Genomic DNA, 17,822 nt, shown 5'->3' on the forward strand with positions numbered 1-17,822 from the left:
TGGCAAATGTCGGGTAACAATTAACTGTATGCATTTCATGGTGTAGTTGTAGTTTCCCAAATGCTGAGTACGGAAAGTGAGCTGCACTGCAAGCTGCTCTTCCCCTCTCCTTAGCCTAGAGGCACGCGGAGGTTCGGGTGGTGCTTGGGGACGGTTACGAGGGGCTGTCCGCCCTGCTGCGGCCGTGAGCGGCAGCTGGGGCCTGAGGCGAGCTGCCCGCGCCCTTGGGCGGGAAGAGCCCGCGCCGGGGCTGAGGGCGGCCGGCTCCTCGGGCTCCTCGCGCTCCTCAGGCCGCGGGGCCGGGCGGCGGGGCCGCCTTCGTGGCTGACAGGGCTCGGTGCCGCCGCCGGGCTGCAGGTAGCGAACGAACCCCTGCCCTTCTGCCCAGCTCCGGACAGCCCTCCCGCCCTCCAGCCGGCAGAAGAATGCTTCTGCGGTTCCATCCCTCGTTTGTTTGTTTTAATCCCGTATCCTTTATGTAGTCTCCACTTTTTATGTTCAGGATCATCTGGGGCACTTGTTATGACTGCTGCTTCAGAGTCAAACTCTGGTAATGAACCTAATGGATCATACATGACTTATTTGAGAGTGAAGAGGAATGGGGTGAATTCCCAAACAGCTCTGGAAGACATCAGAGGCCTGTTATGGCACTCTGGACAGCGTGTTTCTGAGAAGTTTGGGGGCGCGTCCTTTGCTGGCCCGACTTCCAATTGTCACAGAACGCCAGTGAGCCAGACAGGGTTTGACCACAGGGTTTTTAAAAGGCAGAGCAGGCCTGAGGCTGCCTGGTATCACCCCAGCGTGCCTGCAGGGCCCAGGTCCAGCAGCCACGGCCCAGCACTCTGCTAAACTCCTCTCACGGTGCTGCCATGCATCAGGTGCTCTGACACTGCTGAGCAAGCAGACAAATACATCAGGGCTTTTTTTAGGTTATTATTATTATTATTAGTTTTGAAAGGGTTGTTACTGGGTTATTCTGTTGTCCCTTATTTGCGATGTTTACCAAGAATCTGCTGCAGCAAACTGTGTTATTTATCTTTGCAGCTTTGCTCCATGATGCAACAGCAGAGTTGAACTATTTGCATGTTAATGTAGGCTGGTTTATAAACGCTGTTTTCTGTACCTTCTGTGTGTCTCAAAGATCCAATTAAAGTTAAAAATGCCTTTCTATAGGGTTTAAAAATCTATGCTACTTATGTGAAAGACTAATTGTATAAACGTGTATTTAATCCAACTTCACTGAAATGAAATTTGCTCCAAAGTGAGCTAATGTTTGTAGTCTTTGTTAAAGAATTTGCAGGGAGTGCATATGGCTGCTCTTGGCTAGCAAGGTGGTGTCAGGAGGGGAAAAAAGAGGTGAGGGAGACTTGTGAGCTTTCTGCTGTTGTGGCAAGGCTAGATTTGCAAGACAGAGGAACGTGTATGTATTACCACTTCTGGAAATGGTAAAGGAAGCTGAAGCCTTTTTACCCTATCCCTCTCAAAACCTGCTACTGTAAGGATATATATGGAGCATTTTAAACTGATGGAAGTGGGGCAGGAATGGGGACATTTGGTAACTCTAATTGGAAAGCAGGGCTGGCTGTTTTCACTAAGATGACACTGATATTTCTTAGAGCCTGTGCTCTACTTTGAGAAGGATAATTCATCCATTATTAAGCTGATTTTGTTACTGATTTAAAGTTTCTACCTGGAGCTAAGTCATTCTTGAGATATTTAAATAGGTTACTGTGACACTTGCATCAACCTTTCATCACATTTGGGACTTGGAGCATGGATAAGGGAAGTGAAATGGTGTATTTGAGCATTTGGGCAGACAGTAGATTTGAGGGTAGATGTCAGTTCATCCTAATACACCATAGGGTTGTGGCCTGGCACGAACAGCCAAGGACTGCCAACAAGCCTTAACCATGCTTCCAAACCTGAATTTCGCTCTGCTGTTCACATAAATTGGAAATGCTGGTATGTTAGACTTATGTAGAATCAATGCTGTGGGTTTTTCTGATTTACATGTTCTATTTAAAATTTCTTTAGTTAATTAAAATAAAGTCTTGGTTTAATAAATAATCAGTGTCTTGGTTCCTGTGCATTTCTGTCTTTGGTTTTGATCATTACTGATAAAGCAATATAATTATGGTTTAGTGGTTGGCTCACGTAGCAGTGGTAGGAAGTGGATTGTTTTATACTGGATGTCAGAAACTTGCTTATTTATCATTATCTGGTAATTGTGCTGCCCCTTGTTGGCTGATGATGAAGTTGGTAGCCTGTTGTAAGGAAAATTTGAAGACATTTATTGTGATCAATGAGAGAGCTAGATATATTTTAATGCCAGGTGCTTTTTGTGGTGACCCACAATGGCAGCATGGAATCACTTTATTTTTGTTAAATGTTACCTTTCAAAGTTGCTGACATAACACAACTAGAAGTAGCATCACTATAAAATAGGGTATTTCCAAAGGAAACTTTCACTATGCAAGGCTATATTAAATAGTTTGTGTGTCAGGTGATAGTGCAAAACTAGAAAGCTGTTAAAGGGTGTAATTTAAGAAAAAAATATTTAACTTATATTTCGTATGTTATAGAAACTGCTGATCTAAACAAAGAGCAAATGCTTTTTCCTTGTCATTTTAGAACAAGAATAAGGGTTCAACCTAAAATGGAAAATCAAAGTGTGCAGACAACACTGTGTGGTAAGATACCTGAAAATATTTCTAATTTATTTGAATCTGTTTTACAAAGTTTTAGTAGATTGTGATAAGTCAGTTGTAGGAGGGTGACCTACTGGGGAAATGTTCTTTTTCCTTGTTGCCAAATTTTTGGATTCTTGCCTTATTCAAACAGTAAATAATGCCAGCACACATTCACCTTTTTCTGCTGATACTTAAACATATTTTTTCTATTTAATTTCTTTAAGAAACACAAAACCTGAAGTGTTTGAAAAATATGGTATCTGTTCTTGCCAAATTAGGAAATAATTGTCTAGTAAGTCTTTTATTACATCAAAAATACAAGAAACAGATTTCTATGGTCATTTATCTACTAAAGATTGTACGTAGGTGCACCCCTAAATGCTTTGTATTAACTTCCTGACATAACGACCTGGTTCAAGATGCTAACGGTTGAGATAAGTGATTCAGTCTCGCTTAAATAAATGCCATATAGCAAGCCTTGGCATTTAGCCTAATCCTCCACTGGATTCTGTTCCTAATTCACTCAGATGTTCATAGTTCCATATTATTTGTTAAATAGAAGTAATATAATTTGCAATTAGAGAACTTAGTGTGATATAAATTGCTAAATATTAAGTTATTTAAATTTATAACATATACTAACAATAATTAAAAGCCAGAAATATTAACATGGGACTGTTACTTTAGTGAAGCAAATCATGCTCAAATAGTTGACTTCGGGTTAAGTACTTTAGTTATTTATAGATGGATAGAGGTGGTGTAGCTCTGTGTTTTGCTTGCTTTTTCTTTAAAATACATATCCATGGTACATTTTTGAGCTGGTTTAATGTGATGCTAAATGAATTTAAAGAAAAGATAACACTTCACGTGAAGTTTTTTTTTGTTTACTCTTAGATATAAAAACAGATCTGAACTTACTGCTTGAATGCCTTAAATACCAGATGGACTGCCCTTTATCTCAGAAAGAGGCTTTGATCACTATTTATTCAATTTGTCAACAAAACAGTAAGAATCGTTTTACCTTCAAAAAAACATAACCGTTTATGTTCACAATGTATGTTAAGAAGCTGTCAATGCCGGGAGAAAATAAGTTAGCTAAAAGACCTAAGATTTGATGGGGTGTAAAATCTTAAGATTTTAATTTTACACAAAAGCAAAATTTTAATTTTTATTTTTTGCTTTGTTTGTTGTAGGTGAAGCAAGCGAATATTTTCGAGAAATTGGTGGTTTGAGGTTTATAAACGATCTTGCAAAGTCAAGTGTCCATTGCATAGTAAAGGAAGCAGCTTTATTTACATTAGGAATTATAATAGAGAGTAATGGTAATAAATACTATTATGTATATTTCTGAGTTACTCATGGTCATATTATACCTTGGCTTGTTCTTTTTCTCCATTATTTTTCCCATCAAAAATGATATTACAGAATAATAAGCTTGAAAAAGGGGAAATAAAGTTGCCACTGTTCCGCTTTCCCACCCCAAGGTTTGAAGAAATACCTTGCTGATATGCCTATCTCTGCTAGACTTGTGTATCCAGCACATCTTAATGCTAATGGACAGTTTTATTGCTTCACTTCCTTGTTAACAAGTGTAATGACTCAGAGATCCTTCCAAAGTTTGCCAAGGACCAGCATAGTTTAGAAGTGACCACAGGAGGAAGCCCTAATTCCCTTTAGAGGCCCTCACAATGATTTAGATAAAACTAAGCCTTTGTTTACTATGTTATCATGTTATCAAACTAATTTAAGATTTTTTTAAAAAAGACTTGCTTTAAGGACTTAATGGCTTTTATTTTCTGGTTTCAGTTTACTGTCAACAATCTTTATGTACTTCTGCATTGTTTGAGGACCTCATTTTAGTTTTAATTAATAAGGATTCTGGTGTGAACTTAAAAAGAATGTCTGTTTATGTCATCTTAGTACTGGTTTCAAATAACAGTAAGTGCTTTCTTCTGTGTTATAACACCATTTTTTTTACTTATGGTTTCCTTTTTTCTGTTTGCCAATCTATGTTATGGAAATTTGGAACACTCAATAAATAATGCTTTTGTGAGGTTAACTTAAAAAAGATGAATTATAGCATGTCAATGGAACTGAAGTATAGAATCACTGAGATTGGAAAAAGACCTTTAAGGTCTTCACTGTAAATGAAATAAATATAAGTAAGTAATTGCTTACTGGGATTTCCTTAAGTAGCAGAAAGTATTTAAATTCTAACATTACATGCAAACCAGGAGTTTCTGACAAAAGTCTTCTGAAAAAGTTAGACATAGAGAAAAATAAAACACTTTTGCCAATGTTTTTCTGAGATTTTCAGCAGGGGAGGGGGGTGCATATTTGCTTAGGAAATGGAAATACAATTCAAATATAAAAATTAAATTTGACATCAGGATTTTGTTTCAAGTTGCATGTGTCTTCTGAGTCTGGTATGTCTTCTCTTTTAGAGTATGGGCAAACTTATGTCAGAGAAACAGGCTGCATTGGTCTTCTGCTACAGTTATTCAGGTAACAAACAATTGCTGTTCAAACAGAAAAATGATAGAATTTTTAGGACCTGTTCCCTTTGTTTTTCCTGAACAGAACAACTCTTTCCACATCTGAGATGAATCTGTCAGATGAAAATACTTACCAGAGCTATCAACTGTGGTCTTCAGTCTGCAGTACTCTCTGTGCCTGTGTTAACAATCCTCAGAACGGTAAGTGTTGCTGTTAAAATTGTGAAAAATGATTGAAGTGTTTTTCCAAAGTGATAAGTTCTGTTTTCATTTTTATTGTTCAACTGAAATTTCAGTGTGATGCTTTGCCAAATTATGTTTGTACTTGGGGTTATTTGTTTTTATTTTCCCAGAAGATAATCAAAGCATTTGCTGTGCAGTTTTTCCATACGCAAAAGAGTGGCTAGAAAGTTGCACGGAGCCTGAGATTGTTCGTCCTATTTGTTCATTTGTTGGCCTCACAGTTGCAAATAACTGTAAGTACAGCTGAAGCTTTAAACAGTTTCCTTTTGTAAGTTTCATTTTATAGTTAAATTTTTGATTTCTTCTTATCATCAATCCCTACAAATACATTTACTGTTTTTGCAACTTTTAAATTGAAAATTAGATTCGACTATCTCCATTTCCCTGGTTTGTGCTTATGAACATGAACAGCCTCATTGGCTGTAATTACTGAGGTTGGTAAAAACTATTTGGGAGCTTTTTTGATTAGAAGTAGTTTGAAAATATTTCATTACTATGTTTCTGAAAACATTTATATGCATGTGTTAGATCCATATGTTTCTTGTAACTATCTTAAAAAACAATTACAACAATTTCTCAAGATTGATATATATCCAAATTGAGTTTCTTTGTATGGATGGAAATAAAGTGATTAATATGTGCATAGATAAATTGCAGTGAGTTTAAAAAATGCTAAAACAATTAAAAAAAAAACTCTTTTTTTTCCTCATATTAAGCAACTGTGCAGAAATACTTTGTTTCTGTTGGAGGACTGGATACCTTAGCTAAAGTTCTCAACAAGTTGATGCATGATTCCTGTATAAGTCAATCCAGCACAAAACTTGCGGTAGTAGTAACAAAGACTCTGGATGCCTGCATTGCTAATGACTGTGAGTGAAGAGAGCACTGCCACTTATTTCTGATAATTCTAAATTGCATTTTTTAAAAGCCTGGTTTTGGTGGATAAGTGCTAGGAATGGATGCTAAAAGGCTATTAGTTTACATATATATGTGTATGTATGTATACATATATATACACACACAGATCCAGTTTGTATTGCAAAATCTTTAAGATTCAAACTTGTATTGGGAATGATTCAGTTAATCTGAGGTGGATTACTTTGCTATTGTTACTAAAATAAACTTAGTGAAATTTAAACCATACTAAAATTTAAAAATAAGTTACTGGTGCTATTTTTCAGTAAGTAAAGCTGAGAACTAGGCATGGCAGTAAGCTTGGGTTCTGGAGTTAGAGTTGTGCTTCTGTAGGCTTGTACTGGAGACTAATAAGCTTTGTAAGCTTTAGGAGTATGCGTGCACTAGCAGTGCTGTTCCCAGTTTTAGGAAGAATTTGCCCTCTTTACCAGGAACTAGCTCTTGTTATGGCAGATAGCCTGAATCAAACCTTCCTCTACTCTTTTAATCTGTTCTGGAACTGATGTGAGAAAACTCAGCAGAGGTCTACACAACTTGCACATTGGAAAGTCCTTGTTTGTCAGGTCTACCACAATTCTAGAGTACAATCTGGGGGAAAAGGCAGTGTTGGATATGGGGAATGGCATGGTAGAATTACTACACCAGTAGAGGTCTGCCAATTTGAAGTGTTGAAATTAAAAATGAGAGACTAGAGTTTACGCAGTCCCAAGGCTTTTTTTAGAGTCCCAAGTTTCTATAGAGAGTTCTCTTAAAAAATAAATAATAATTTCAGACTTGAATGGTGTCTATATACTTATTGTCTAGTTCATTTTTCTTCAACTTGCTTTTAACATAATAGCTGCCATGGGTAGCGCTTTGGCGAAGTATCACACTGTGTCTGAGCTACTGAACCTGCTGTCTAATGACACTTTGGATACAGGAGAAAAAATGAGTATTATTCTAACAATTGGACATTGTACTGAGGTTTGTGGTAAGAAATTTTTCTTTCTTTCTGCCCCTTTTTTTAACTGAATTCTCATACATTATTTCAGTGGTGACATTTGATCAAGATTTTGAAACATGAGGGAATGTTCTTTTAAATAATGTAACTTAATATGCAGGGAAAAAAAAAGTTTGCTATATACTCGATCTCTAAACTGTAAGACCTGTTAACACATAGTATCTTTCAGAACTTTAGAAAAGTAGGCAAGAATTCAGTTTGTTTTTAGGTATCACAGGGTAAAATTCATCCAGTCCTGAAAACTACTAAAACACATACATAACAAATTTTTTTGATCTCTGTTTTAATGGTCCTTGAATAGATACAGCTGCTGTACACTGTTTACATATCTATTAGTATTTTAAAATGCTGTACAATGGTAATGTTTTTAGAGTAACTTAACTGCTAAGTAACCCTGAAGTGTTTTTGCCAGGCTCCTCATGGCATGTACAAGAGTATCTGTTACCTGTTATCACAGTATCACGGATAACAATAAAATTTTAGGCTGCTGTCTTAGTTGATGCCGAGCAGTGCTTACATTTTTGACTTGTCTAGTTTGGCTTGGTCCTTCTTCAAGTTTCTTGCAATAGATTTGAAGTATGGTCAAATCATCCTGTGTGATTTAGAGCACTTCTGCTGCAGCCTGGTTAGTAGGGTCATTACAGCATACTTGAATCCATAACAATGTTGTTTGTGTTTTTTTTTCCTCCCAGAATTTCCCTGGAAGTTACTGGTATTAAGCTTCTAAAATTAGTTCAGATTAAGTGTGTATGAGATTGCAAATAACTTATTTTCTTTTACAATTTTCTATTTTAGAAGAAAATCAATATGAACTGCTCAAGAACAATGGTCTTCCACTTATGATTCAGGTACTAACTGAGTCTCAAGATGAGGAACTAAACAAAGCTGCTACTTTTGTGCTGCAGAACTGCAAACAAATGAGTAAGTTTACTGTTCCTGCTCTAAAAATGAGAGATGACTTCCATATTTAAGTTTTCTTGACTTTCTAAATGATTTTTAACTGTAGCAGCTTTGTGATTCTGTGTACTCAGAGATGTTTATTTTCTGCAGCGAAGGCAGAATAAAAGTAAAAACTTCAGTGGTGTGACAAGAACGCATTTGTGTAACCTACATATGTAGGCCCAGTTCATAAAACCTTTTCAGTCTATAAACAATGTACAAAATATTATAATCCCATACCCTATTAGTACTCTGTTCATGGGTATGTACCACTGTACCTTTAGAGACTAAACCAATGGATAATCAGGCCTGTAATCACCATGGCTACTATTATTTTACCATATTAAAAAGTGTGAACTTCAATTTTAAAGTAGGGTGCATTTTGAAGCATCCTGTTTAATGTTTTTAAATTGTTTAATACTACCCGTGGAGCAGAAAGACACCTTGTCCTTCAGTCTCTATAGCACTGAAGGTATTATGCAGTGCTAATCAGTAAAAAGCATGTATCTATATTTTTGCATTAAAAGTGTATCTGAGAGTTTTGTTTAAGTGTATAGCTGAGGGGACATGGTACTTTTCAGGCTCCATCAATACAGAGGTGTTTTATTTTTAAAAGCCATACTGGTGAAGGAACTGTCCAGAATAAAGTGATTTCTTAAAACAAATCATAATTTTATAAACAGGTTATAACAGCTGTAGTTGCAAGCTCAGTGATTACTTAATGGAAACACTGCACATGCTTCTTGTGACTGCAGTTTATCTTTGAAGTGTATGAACATGTGTGTATAAATTTAGATTAACAGGGGGTTATATTTTGCATTATTATTTACGGGGAGTCACTTCCTCAGAATACTATAATATAATAAATATTAAAGTATTCAGTGATTAAAATTTGGAATATTAACTTTATGTTTTATGAAGCTGAACAATTGTCCCTGAAAATAAATGAGAGTTCATTAAATGAGAAGAATGCAGACAAGTTGGAAGCAGACATGCAAATCAGAGAAAGAAGTCTACAAGATTACTGGAAGAAAGCGAGAGAAATTTTACACAGAATAAAATTGATTGAAAAGGAACATGATGAGGTTGGCATGTTTACCAAAGCAGGGTAAAACTAAGCACATCTTCTCAGAGTCTAGGGAGCAATAGGAAGTAAACCCTTAAGATTATTTCACTGTGAGCTAGAAAAGTAGGGAAGATATGGGATGTATGAGAAACAACCTCTGTTTTTTGCCGTTATTGTATATCATAAAAGTTAGAAGGATTGAGTGCAGTCAGAGAAAGACAGCATCTGAATGTTATGAAGTATTTTAGTTTGTAGAAAATCTATTTTGATAATAAAGTTCAGATCATTTAGGTTGAAAAACAAGAGTTAAATTTTATTTTAATCGCCAGTTGCTTAAATTTATAGTTTAGTATTCACAAGCACGAAATATCCATGACTGTACAGCTATGACAGGATAGCTAATGCACATGTGAACGTAAACAGTTTTGTTATTACATAACTTTGCTTGTGCTGTATAACTGGAGGGTATCTCTGGGTGTGGAATAGCAAATGTTGTGTTATTTGTCTGGATCTTCAGTTAATTAAAATTTACCAAGTGTTCTGTATTAGTAGCACATCCATTGCTTCAGTCTGGAACTATCACTTAATAACTACCTCTTGCACACCTTTGATAGCCTTGATGTTTTGTCGGCTTTCAATTCAGTCAGGGATTAGATTGATCTATTCTAGTTGATCATCTTATTAGATTTACTTCGTTGTTATTGTGGTTTTTAAGAGCCCATACAGTTACTAACTAATATTTTTCAATACAGGAAAGAATGCAAGGAAGAGTATTTGTTGACAGACCTTCAGAAAACAGTATTGAAGCAACAAAATACCATGAAATGAATCCTATTCATCCAGAAACATATGTAGAAGGAACACATAAAGAAACATGTTATCCACGATTAACGTCTAATTTGGATGGTCAGGTTCTTGCTCTAGCTGTAAATTCTCCCCTGAAAAATGAAGCAGTGAATGCTATGAATCCAGTAAACACTTCTACTAGAAAAAGTGAACAGAATGATATTCCACGGCCAGTTTATGAAGTGCAGAGAGACAGTGTACTTCAAAGTCATCGTATAAATGAGAAAACAGGTTGTGAAAAAAGGCAATCTATTCTTCAAGTACAGTAAGTATCTTGCATCTAAGCAGAAATAGTAAGTTGCTTTTCATTAGTAACTTCTGAACTGAATGTCAGCCTTTTCAATTAGTGGTTTCTAGCTATGTATTTGTACCAAAGGTTATAGACGCTACAGTGTCATTGTTTATATATATATTTTTTTCCCTCTTAATGGTAGGCTTCTGATGATTTGTATAGAGAGCCTGTTACAGGCCGTGTTCTGTGGTCTTGAACATAGTGATGAGAAAGCATCCGTAGTCTTCTGTCTTCAAATTCACACTGATTTAGAAGATTAGGATTTGACCCATTGGTTTGGATGAAACCAAACCCTTAATACTTCTGCAATGTGCACTTAAAAGCAAAACAGCAGTTATAGAACTGTTCTGCAAGAACTCAAACTGTAGTTCCTATGAAGAAGGAAAAAAAAAAGCTTTTTTCCCCCCATGTTTCTCTTCCCTTGTACTCAGTTCCTTCACTGCATGGGAAGAAAAAGACAGTCATTTACTGTTCTCTTGCTTTACACACCTGTTTCACACAAATGCTTATTTTCCTCTTTTGCTTCCTATGGTTATCTTTCTTACTGATAAACAAAAAATGATTTATAGGCAACCTGTAAGAATAAGTATAGATTCCATTGTCTTGCATTTACATAGAAGTATCCTCTGAGACAGGCAGTGGGAATATGAACAAAACTATGGATCTTTTTTTTGTTGTTGTTCCACATTTTTATTGTGCTTCCTTTATGTGGCTGGCTGGACCATGGTCCTATACAGATTGCTAGCATGTGTTATATTGTGACTGCAGCTAGCACAGAAATAATCAAGGGCCTAGTATATTTTCCGTGCTACTTTCACTTAAATTCTACTTTGCTACTAATCGGCATAATTTCACACAGCTTTTTTGTTTGTTGTTCTGACCTTTGAAGCACAAAATTATCAATGAATACATTTTGTGGAAAAAGTGCTCTCCTTGCATGTGTGTATGTGTAAAAACAGGAGTTACCTGAGCACAACCATGGATTAGGCTCCTTGCTTCTGCAGCATTCAAAGGTGGTCAATGATGTTGAAAAATGCATGATCGTGGTATCACAGGAATGTGTTGGTTGCATAAAAGATACTCGGTGTAAGAAGAGAAGATGACAAATTGCCTTTCAGAGCAATTGCCACATCTGGTAAAAGTTACAGTGTTCTGAACACTTCTTTGGAAGTTTAATGTGCACTAAGTAACTGTGATATAAACTGATTGGAAATGATTCTGGAAAGCAGCGAATGCCAGGAAAAGTACTGTGTTCCGAATGCTGGAACAAACATGCTGCATAGCACTGCAAGGAATGCTAATCACATGTATTGGGTAAACAAATTTCTAAGATGATAATATCATGCTGGATACTTCTAGCTCAGGAACTTGGGATAAATACAATCTTTTTTGTAGAATTTTATCTTTTGTATATTTAATGTGCTTTTTGTTCTGTATTTTGGAACATGCGTATTAATTTACAGTTAAATGTATGTTTTGAAACTTTATATAAAATTGGTTCACATTGTTAATCTTTCCAGGAAAGACTTATTTAAACAACCAGCAAAGACTGTTAGAAATATGAAACAGGCATGCACGTCAGGTACAAATAGCTAATCATATTCGTGTTTTAGATAATTTTGTTCTTAACGATTTTAATTTGTTTTGTTTATTTTTATCATTACTTTTTTATCATGTTTAAGTTAGATGACAAAATACATTACTTGTAATATTCTTTAACTGAATAATTCTGGAATTTTATATTAAATACAACCTTATCTAGAGTGTTCTTTTTTCTTTTAAGATTTTTTAGCTTTTTATTTTATTTTATTTTAACTATTCAACTGAATGTCTTACAGATAAATGTTTTAAATTAAGTCTGAATGCAATCCATACTGAACAATTGAAGCCCTTAACAGAACATGTGCAAGGCTACTGGTTTTGTACTGTACTTTTAATTGTGGGGATAGAACCTACCTGTGAGAGTGACTTTTGCCTGAAGATGTTCCTACATTTTGAGTGTGTGTGGATGGTGGTAGAATAAGAGTTTTTCAGGTTTACAGTGATTTTCTTTATGTGTATTTATTTCAGAATTGGAATATAGTCAATCAAATTTTTGCTTATAATTTAGTCTCCAATTAATTTACAAAATCATTCATTAGTTCAGTGTTCGCCAGGATGGTAGCTTTACAAGGGACAAAGCTGACTTTCACAAATGGTTATTTAAATGAAAAATAAGTAGTATTCCAGTACATCACACTTTCAGTATCTGATTCTAAATAAAGATCATGTTCATGGAACTTAATTAAGCAATGTGAGTTTACAGGGTTATTTTGCTGTGTTCAAGTTGAAGTGGTACGCTTCATTAGGAAAGTAAATAAGAAGTAAGCATTGAATTATACATAATTCTGGATTTACATAAACATGAATACTCTCTGTTTAACTTCAGGAAATTTCATTTGGATTTTCTGCTGTTAGTGTGAATTCAACTTTCCTAGTCTATAAATTGAAAATATAATTGAATATAAGTATGCTGATGCATGATTCCCCTAGCAAATGATAGCTTGCATTTTCTTCCTAGTGTTGTTTTTTTTTTCCTCTTTATTTAGACAACCATTCATTGTCCTCAGAGATAACCAAGGAAGGAAAAAGTACCTTGACTACAACTGCATCCCTTAAAATGACAGATATAAGGTGTATAGGTAAATATCTTAGGTCCTTGTTTCCTAAATTCAAAAAAGAAGCATTGAAGAGCCACCAAACCAGAAAGTGAACCTGACATTACAGAAATCTTAACACTTCTATTGGATTACCTGTTCTCTAATCCTTAACTGCTTCCTTTACTTTCTCTGCTTCTAAAATAAAAGAAATGTTGACATAAAGCTTACATATTCTGATCCTGATCTGTGTGTCTTTAGTAATACTGGTTTTACTAAGAAACAATGTACAATAGCTTAGAGAACACCTAGTAGTTACAGAGCAGGTCTTTGCTTCCTCAGAGGAAAAAAAAAAAAAGAAGCCCTGCTCAAATCCCTTATGTATTCGCCCTGCTAAGCCTCCTAACTATTATGAAGCCCTTCTATTTTCTCTGCCTTACTGCTCTTAAATAGAGAGAGGCTATCACAGCTATCCATGACTGCAGCCTGCATTTCCTCTGTATTTTCCTTCCTGAACACAGTCCATCAGTAGGTTATGACAGTGCCTCTGCTACTCAGCGTTTGTAAGTGGAATCTGTATGGTCTTTTTTTAAATAGATCCACAGTCCACTGTGAAGTATCATGTGGGCATATGAAATCAAGTTGTCCAAATAGTTTCAACCTGAGTTTCAGCAGTGCTTTATCTTAGGCTAGAATATTGCTGAGATACACCTGTGCCCTTCAAATTCTTCACAGAAGTTCTTTTTCAGCTGCCATAACTAACAGTGAGAGCACTTAAGAGTAACTAAACTGTATATTAGAATGGGTTATGACCTCAGAAAAAAAATCAGAAGGCTTCCTGTGAAGGAATTCATGCATAAACTAGGCTTATCGGTTATATTCAGGTTAATGCAGATAGCTGTCACAACACAAATTTTCACAGTAAAGCAAAGACATGTTTTATGTTTTAGCTCCTGCAGAAATCGTTCCTTCTGTGCAAAGTGAACAGGGGCCCTTTCTTCCCATCCCATCAATATTTTTATTTCTGTAGAGAATCTGTGCCTAATTAAGTAATTTTAGAGTTGAAGTGCAGTACAATTTGGTTCCATAGGTCATGTTGAAAACAAATTTAGAGAGCAAGCACAAAACAATAAGTATTTTCAAGAAGATACAGAGATAAATAACTTCTTTTAACATATGTATATGAAAAATTGGAGGTTAAATTGTAGATCATAGTAACATGCTGAATTTTATGATGGCTGCTATAGCAGTTATGCTTACTGTTTCTACAATGCCCTATTTTTTTTTTCCAGGTTGTACAACAGCAGGTCTGTCTGTCAATAGCAAAACTTTTAGCAAGATGCTGCGAACTTGTCCATACCTATGTTATCATCACAAAGTTGTTCTGGAAGCTGAAGAAAGATATAAAAAGGAACTTCAGAAGTTGTCTGTTTCTCATATTAGTGGATATGCAGCTTTTGAGCGTAATTTATTTTGTTTGTTTTTTAGTAACTGTTTAGTAACTTGTTTTAACATTCTTATTCTGATATCCTACTCACTTTATATGATTTACCAATGATTTGTACTAAGTGAGATTGGAACTGCCATTTTTTTGGGAGGATCAGTTAGTCAAATATTAATAGAAGTGAATATATGAAGTTGCAAAAAGTGTGAATGGATGAACTTTACAACGAACTTGTTTCATTCCAATATTACATGCTCATGGATGAAAAGAGGCTTACGATTATTGATCAATAAAAAGAGCATTAATCTTATTTAAAAGCATCTTTTATTTTTCTGGTTTAACAGAGGCAAATTTTAAAAGTAATTAAATAGTTGTTGTCTTGTCTGGTCTCTATCTTATACTTTTTAGAAATACTGCTGACCCCAATAAAGAAAGGAAAATTGCATACAGAGACATCAACTTTTAAGAGCAAAAAGGATAATGTCCAAAGTAAGGCCTTAGTTTGGAAATTAATACAAAAAGCATTTGTTGTCTGAGTAATCTTATTGCAGGGTTTCACCATGAGAGCCTGTGGATAAAGAATTATGATATTGTACATGGATTCTGTCAACAATCTGTCAGAGAATGCGTAATTTATACTCATGAAATTATTACACATACTACTTTACAATTAAGTGATCTGGTGATTGCATTGAATCCTGCTAGGGTTACTGCCATGCCATCTACTATTTCTCAATTTTGTAGCCTTAAGTTTAAAAATGTAGAGGCACAGTCAAGATCAGATCACAGTGCAGCTGTTTGTTCCTAGATTCAGCATCATTCATCTGCACCTAGATTCAGCACTATAGCTGTGTTATCCTATTTCTGTTTCTGTTCCTTCTTGGAGTTCCGCTAAGGACTTGGGTTTCTGTGTGCTAAATAGCTAAAAGTAAACTTGAAATATACAACAATACTGGAGCAAGTGTCTGGAAGTGATCTATCAGAAAATTAAAGAGGTTTGTTTACCTGTCCTGTATACTGAGTTGTTGAGTAAGACATTACTGACAAATAGAGATGGAAAAGTGAATATTAGCTCTATCAGCCTCTGCAGGACAATTTCAGAACCCTGTGGTTACAAAAGCATCAGTTGCCCCTAAAAAAAGGTCTATAATGCTAAGGTCTATGTCTATAATGCACAACTGTCCATTTGTAAATAGCAGAATATGTATCTTTTAAAATATTTTATTCTACAATATAATGAAATAGTTGGTTATAATTTGAACTCTTTTATTTACTCCACAAATATATCTATTTTTTTGCATAATTCACAAGGAATTTTCTTCAGAATGTGGTGATTTTGGGCACATCCTGCAGAGCTCTGACTGCAGTCAAAATAATACATTCAGCAACTACTGACCCATACTGTTAACTTAGGACTGACCGGAAATTTTAAAGCAAGCTGAAGAAGCTCTCAAAATCAGTACTTAAATTCATAAATGTTAATATTACTTAAAAAAATAAAAAATAAAAAATCAATTCTGAAAAATCAGCCCACCAGTCAGGAATTTGTTTTTAGTGTTCTATTTCCAAAAACCTTGTTTACATCATTATGTAATTGATTTCTGGTAATAGCTAGCGTGTGTGTCTGTATATATATATATACATATTTAAAATCATATTCAGAAACTAATTTGGCAATGATAGCCATGGAAGTTTAAAAACTTTTGTTAAAAAGAGCAGCTGTTTATTTCATCTCAATAACTTATTACACTAATAACCTTTAGCAAGTAAACATTTTCTGAACTTAACTGGATTTTTCATTCTTTCTTCCAAGAACAGATAGTAATATGGCTCAAAACATGGTTTTGTCATAAATTTTAGTTCCTAAAATGTTACCTGTGTTTTATGTGGTGTTTTTTTTTTTTTTTTTTTTTCAAGAAAAAGACAAGATGTTTTATTTTTTTAGGTATTCTTTTGACTCCAATTAGAAGAAACAAACCTGATACTTCCCATAGAGATGAACATAATAAAAATACTCGGTTACCTGAAGAATATAACTTGCTACCGATATATGAAAAGTGTGAGTATTACCAGAAAATTAATACTGTAATAAGAGTAACTTAAAGACCATTCATTACCTTTAGCTCAGGGCATTGAAAAAGGAATCCATGCTTGCTGCTAGAGACAAGTAGCTGAGAATTTAAATAGTCATTCTTGTACCTTCACTCATAGTATTATTGAGGTTTATTTTGGGCTAAATCCTATTATTTGCTAGTTGCTTCCAGTACCTAAATAATCCTGACACGTTAATAACAATGATTGGAAAAAGATATAATGAAAATTAGATATTACTAATAAAACAACAGTTATGTATTCATGTTCATTAGAATAAATATTCTTTTACAACACTACATTCAGTTTTACAGTAGAGCTCAGTTACTTCAGAACAACTAAGAGGTGGCCTTGTTCACAATTTCATAGCTTTCCAAAAAAAACAGGATGCTAACTTGAAGAGACAATGTGTGAAAGAAAAGCACAGCCAGGAATGCCAACAGTTAAAAGAAAATTGTATATATTCACTTGGTGAGAATGAGGTTAGTTATGCGAAGCCTACTCATACGCTCACATATTTATAAATGTAACATGAGTGTGAATTACATATTTTCTTTTCAAGTCACCCTTAACAGGACCCCAGTAACATAGTGAACCATATTCAAAACATATCCTCCTCTGCTGATTCTACTTCATAGTGATTTATCCCTGAAAGAAGTTAAGCATTTTTCTACTGTTAGCCCTTTCAAGTTGGTGGATATGGAGGTATACTTTTTTCTTGTACTTACAAAAATTCCTACAGTATAGAAATAGTAGAAAACTAAAGACATAGCTGTTCTGGCTAGAAAACAGATACTGAGGGTGGAAGTTAGGTAGGCACAACAGAAATAAATGTGTCAATGTTTAAAAATATTGTATTTCATTGAGTGGATGACTGAAGAAATGGCTGAACGTAATATATTGAAGAACCATCATTATCCTGATAAAGCAATTGATTCTCCAGAACTAGTTAAGGTTGCATCACCAGTAATAATGCATTGCTTCTGAATGGGAAATACTGTGTAAATTTAGTTAGTTTTTAATTACAGCAAAATAAATACTTCCAGAACAATGAGAGAGACTCCCTGGATATAAACATAAGAACTTTCAACAAGAAAAGAAGAATCCGAAAAGATTTCACAGATGAAGAAATCAATTATCTTTTAACTGGAGTAAAAGAAATGGG

General features: G+C 35.0%; 1 protein-coding gene across 1 annotated transcript; it reads left to right on the forward strand.

Annotated features, from left to right (window-relative positions):
* The first annotated feature begins 6 nt into the window (after positions 1 to 6).
* On the forward strand, positions 7 to 17,822 carry TERB1 (telomere repeat binding bouquet formation protein 1). Its single transcript, XM_032195789.1, has 20 exons — positions 7 to 13; positions 503 to 740; positions 2,632 to 2,690; positions 3,585 to 3,695; positions 3,884 to 4,012; positions 4,497 to 4,628; positions 5,135 to 5,195; positions 5,271 to 5,386; positions 5,539 to 5,661; positions 6,145 to 6,297; positions 7,182 to 7,313; positions 8,139 to 8,264; positions 9,204 to 9,385; positions 10,101 to 10,459; positions 12,007 to 12,068; positions 13,075 to 13,167; positions 14,415 to 14,585; positions 14,975 to 15,055; positions 16,512 to 16,625; positions 17,686 to 17,822. Exons 1-20 carry the CDS (start codon positions 7 to 9, stop codon positions 17,691 to 17,693), a joined length of 2,457 nt encoding a protein of 818 aa, XP_032051680.1. The 3' UTR covers positions 17,694 to 17,822.

The sequence above is a fragment of the Aythya fuligula genome, chromosome 12 (genome assembly GCF_009819795.1).
Source record: "Aythya fuligula isolate bAytFul2 chromosome 12, bAytFul2.pri, whole genome shotgun sequence".
In the NCBI taxonomy this organism is placed as follows: Eukaryota; Metazoa; Chordata; class Aves; order Anseriformes; family Anatidae; genus Aythya; species Aythya fuligula.

Coding starts and splice junctions, on each gene's coding strand:
- TERB1 (XM_032195789.1), top strand. Junction 6,298..7,181: donor TGCCTGCATTGCTAATGACT/GTGAGTGAAGAG, acceptor TTAACATAATAG/CTGCCATGGGTAGCGCTTTG. Junction 8,265..9,203: donor GCAGAACTGCAAACAAATGA/GTAAGTTTACTG, acceptor TGTTTTATGAAG/CTGAACAATTGTCCCTGAAA.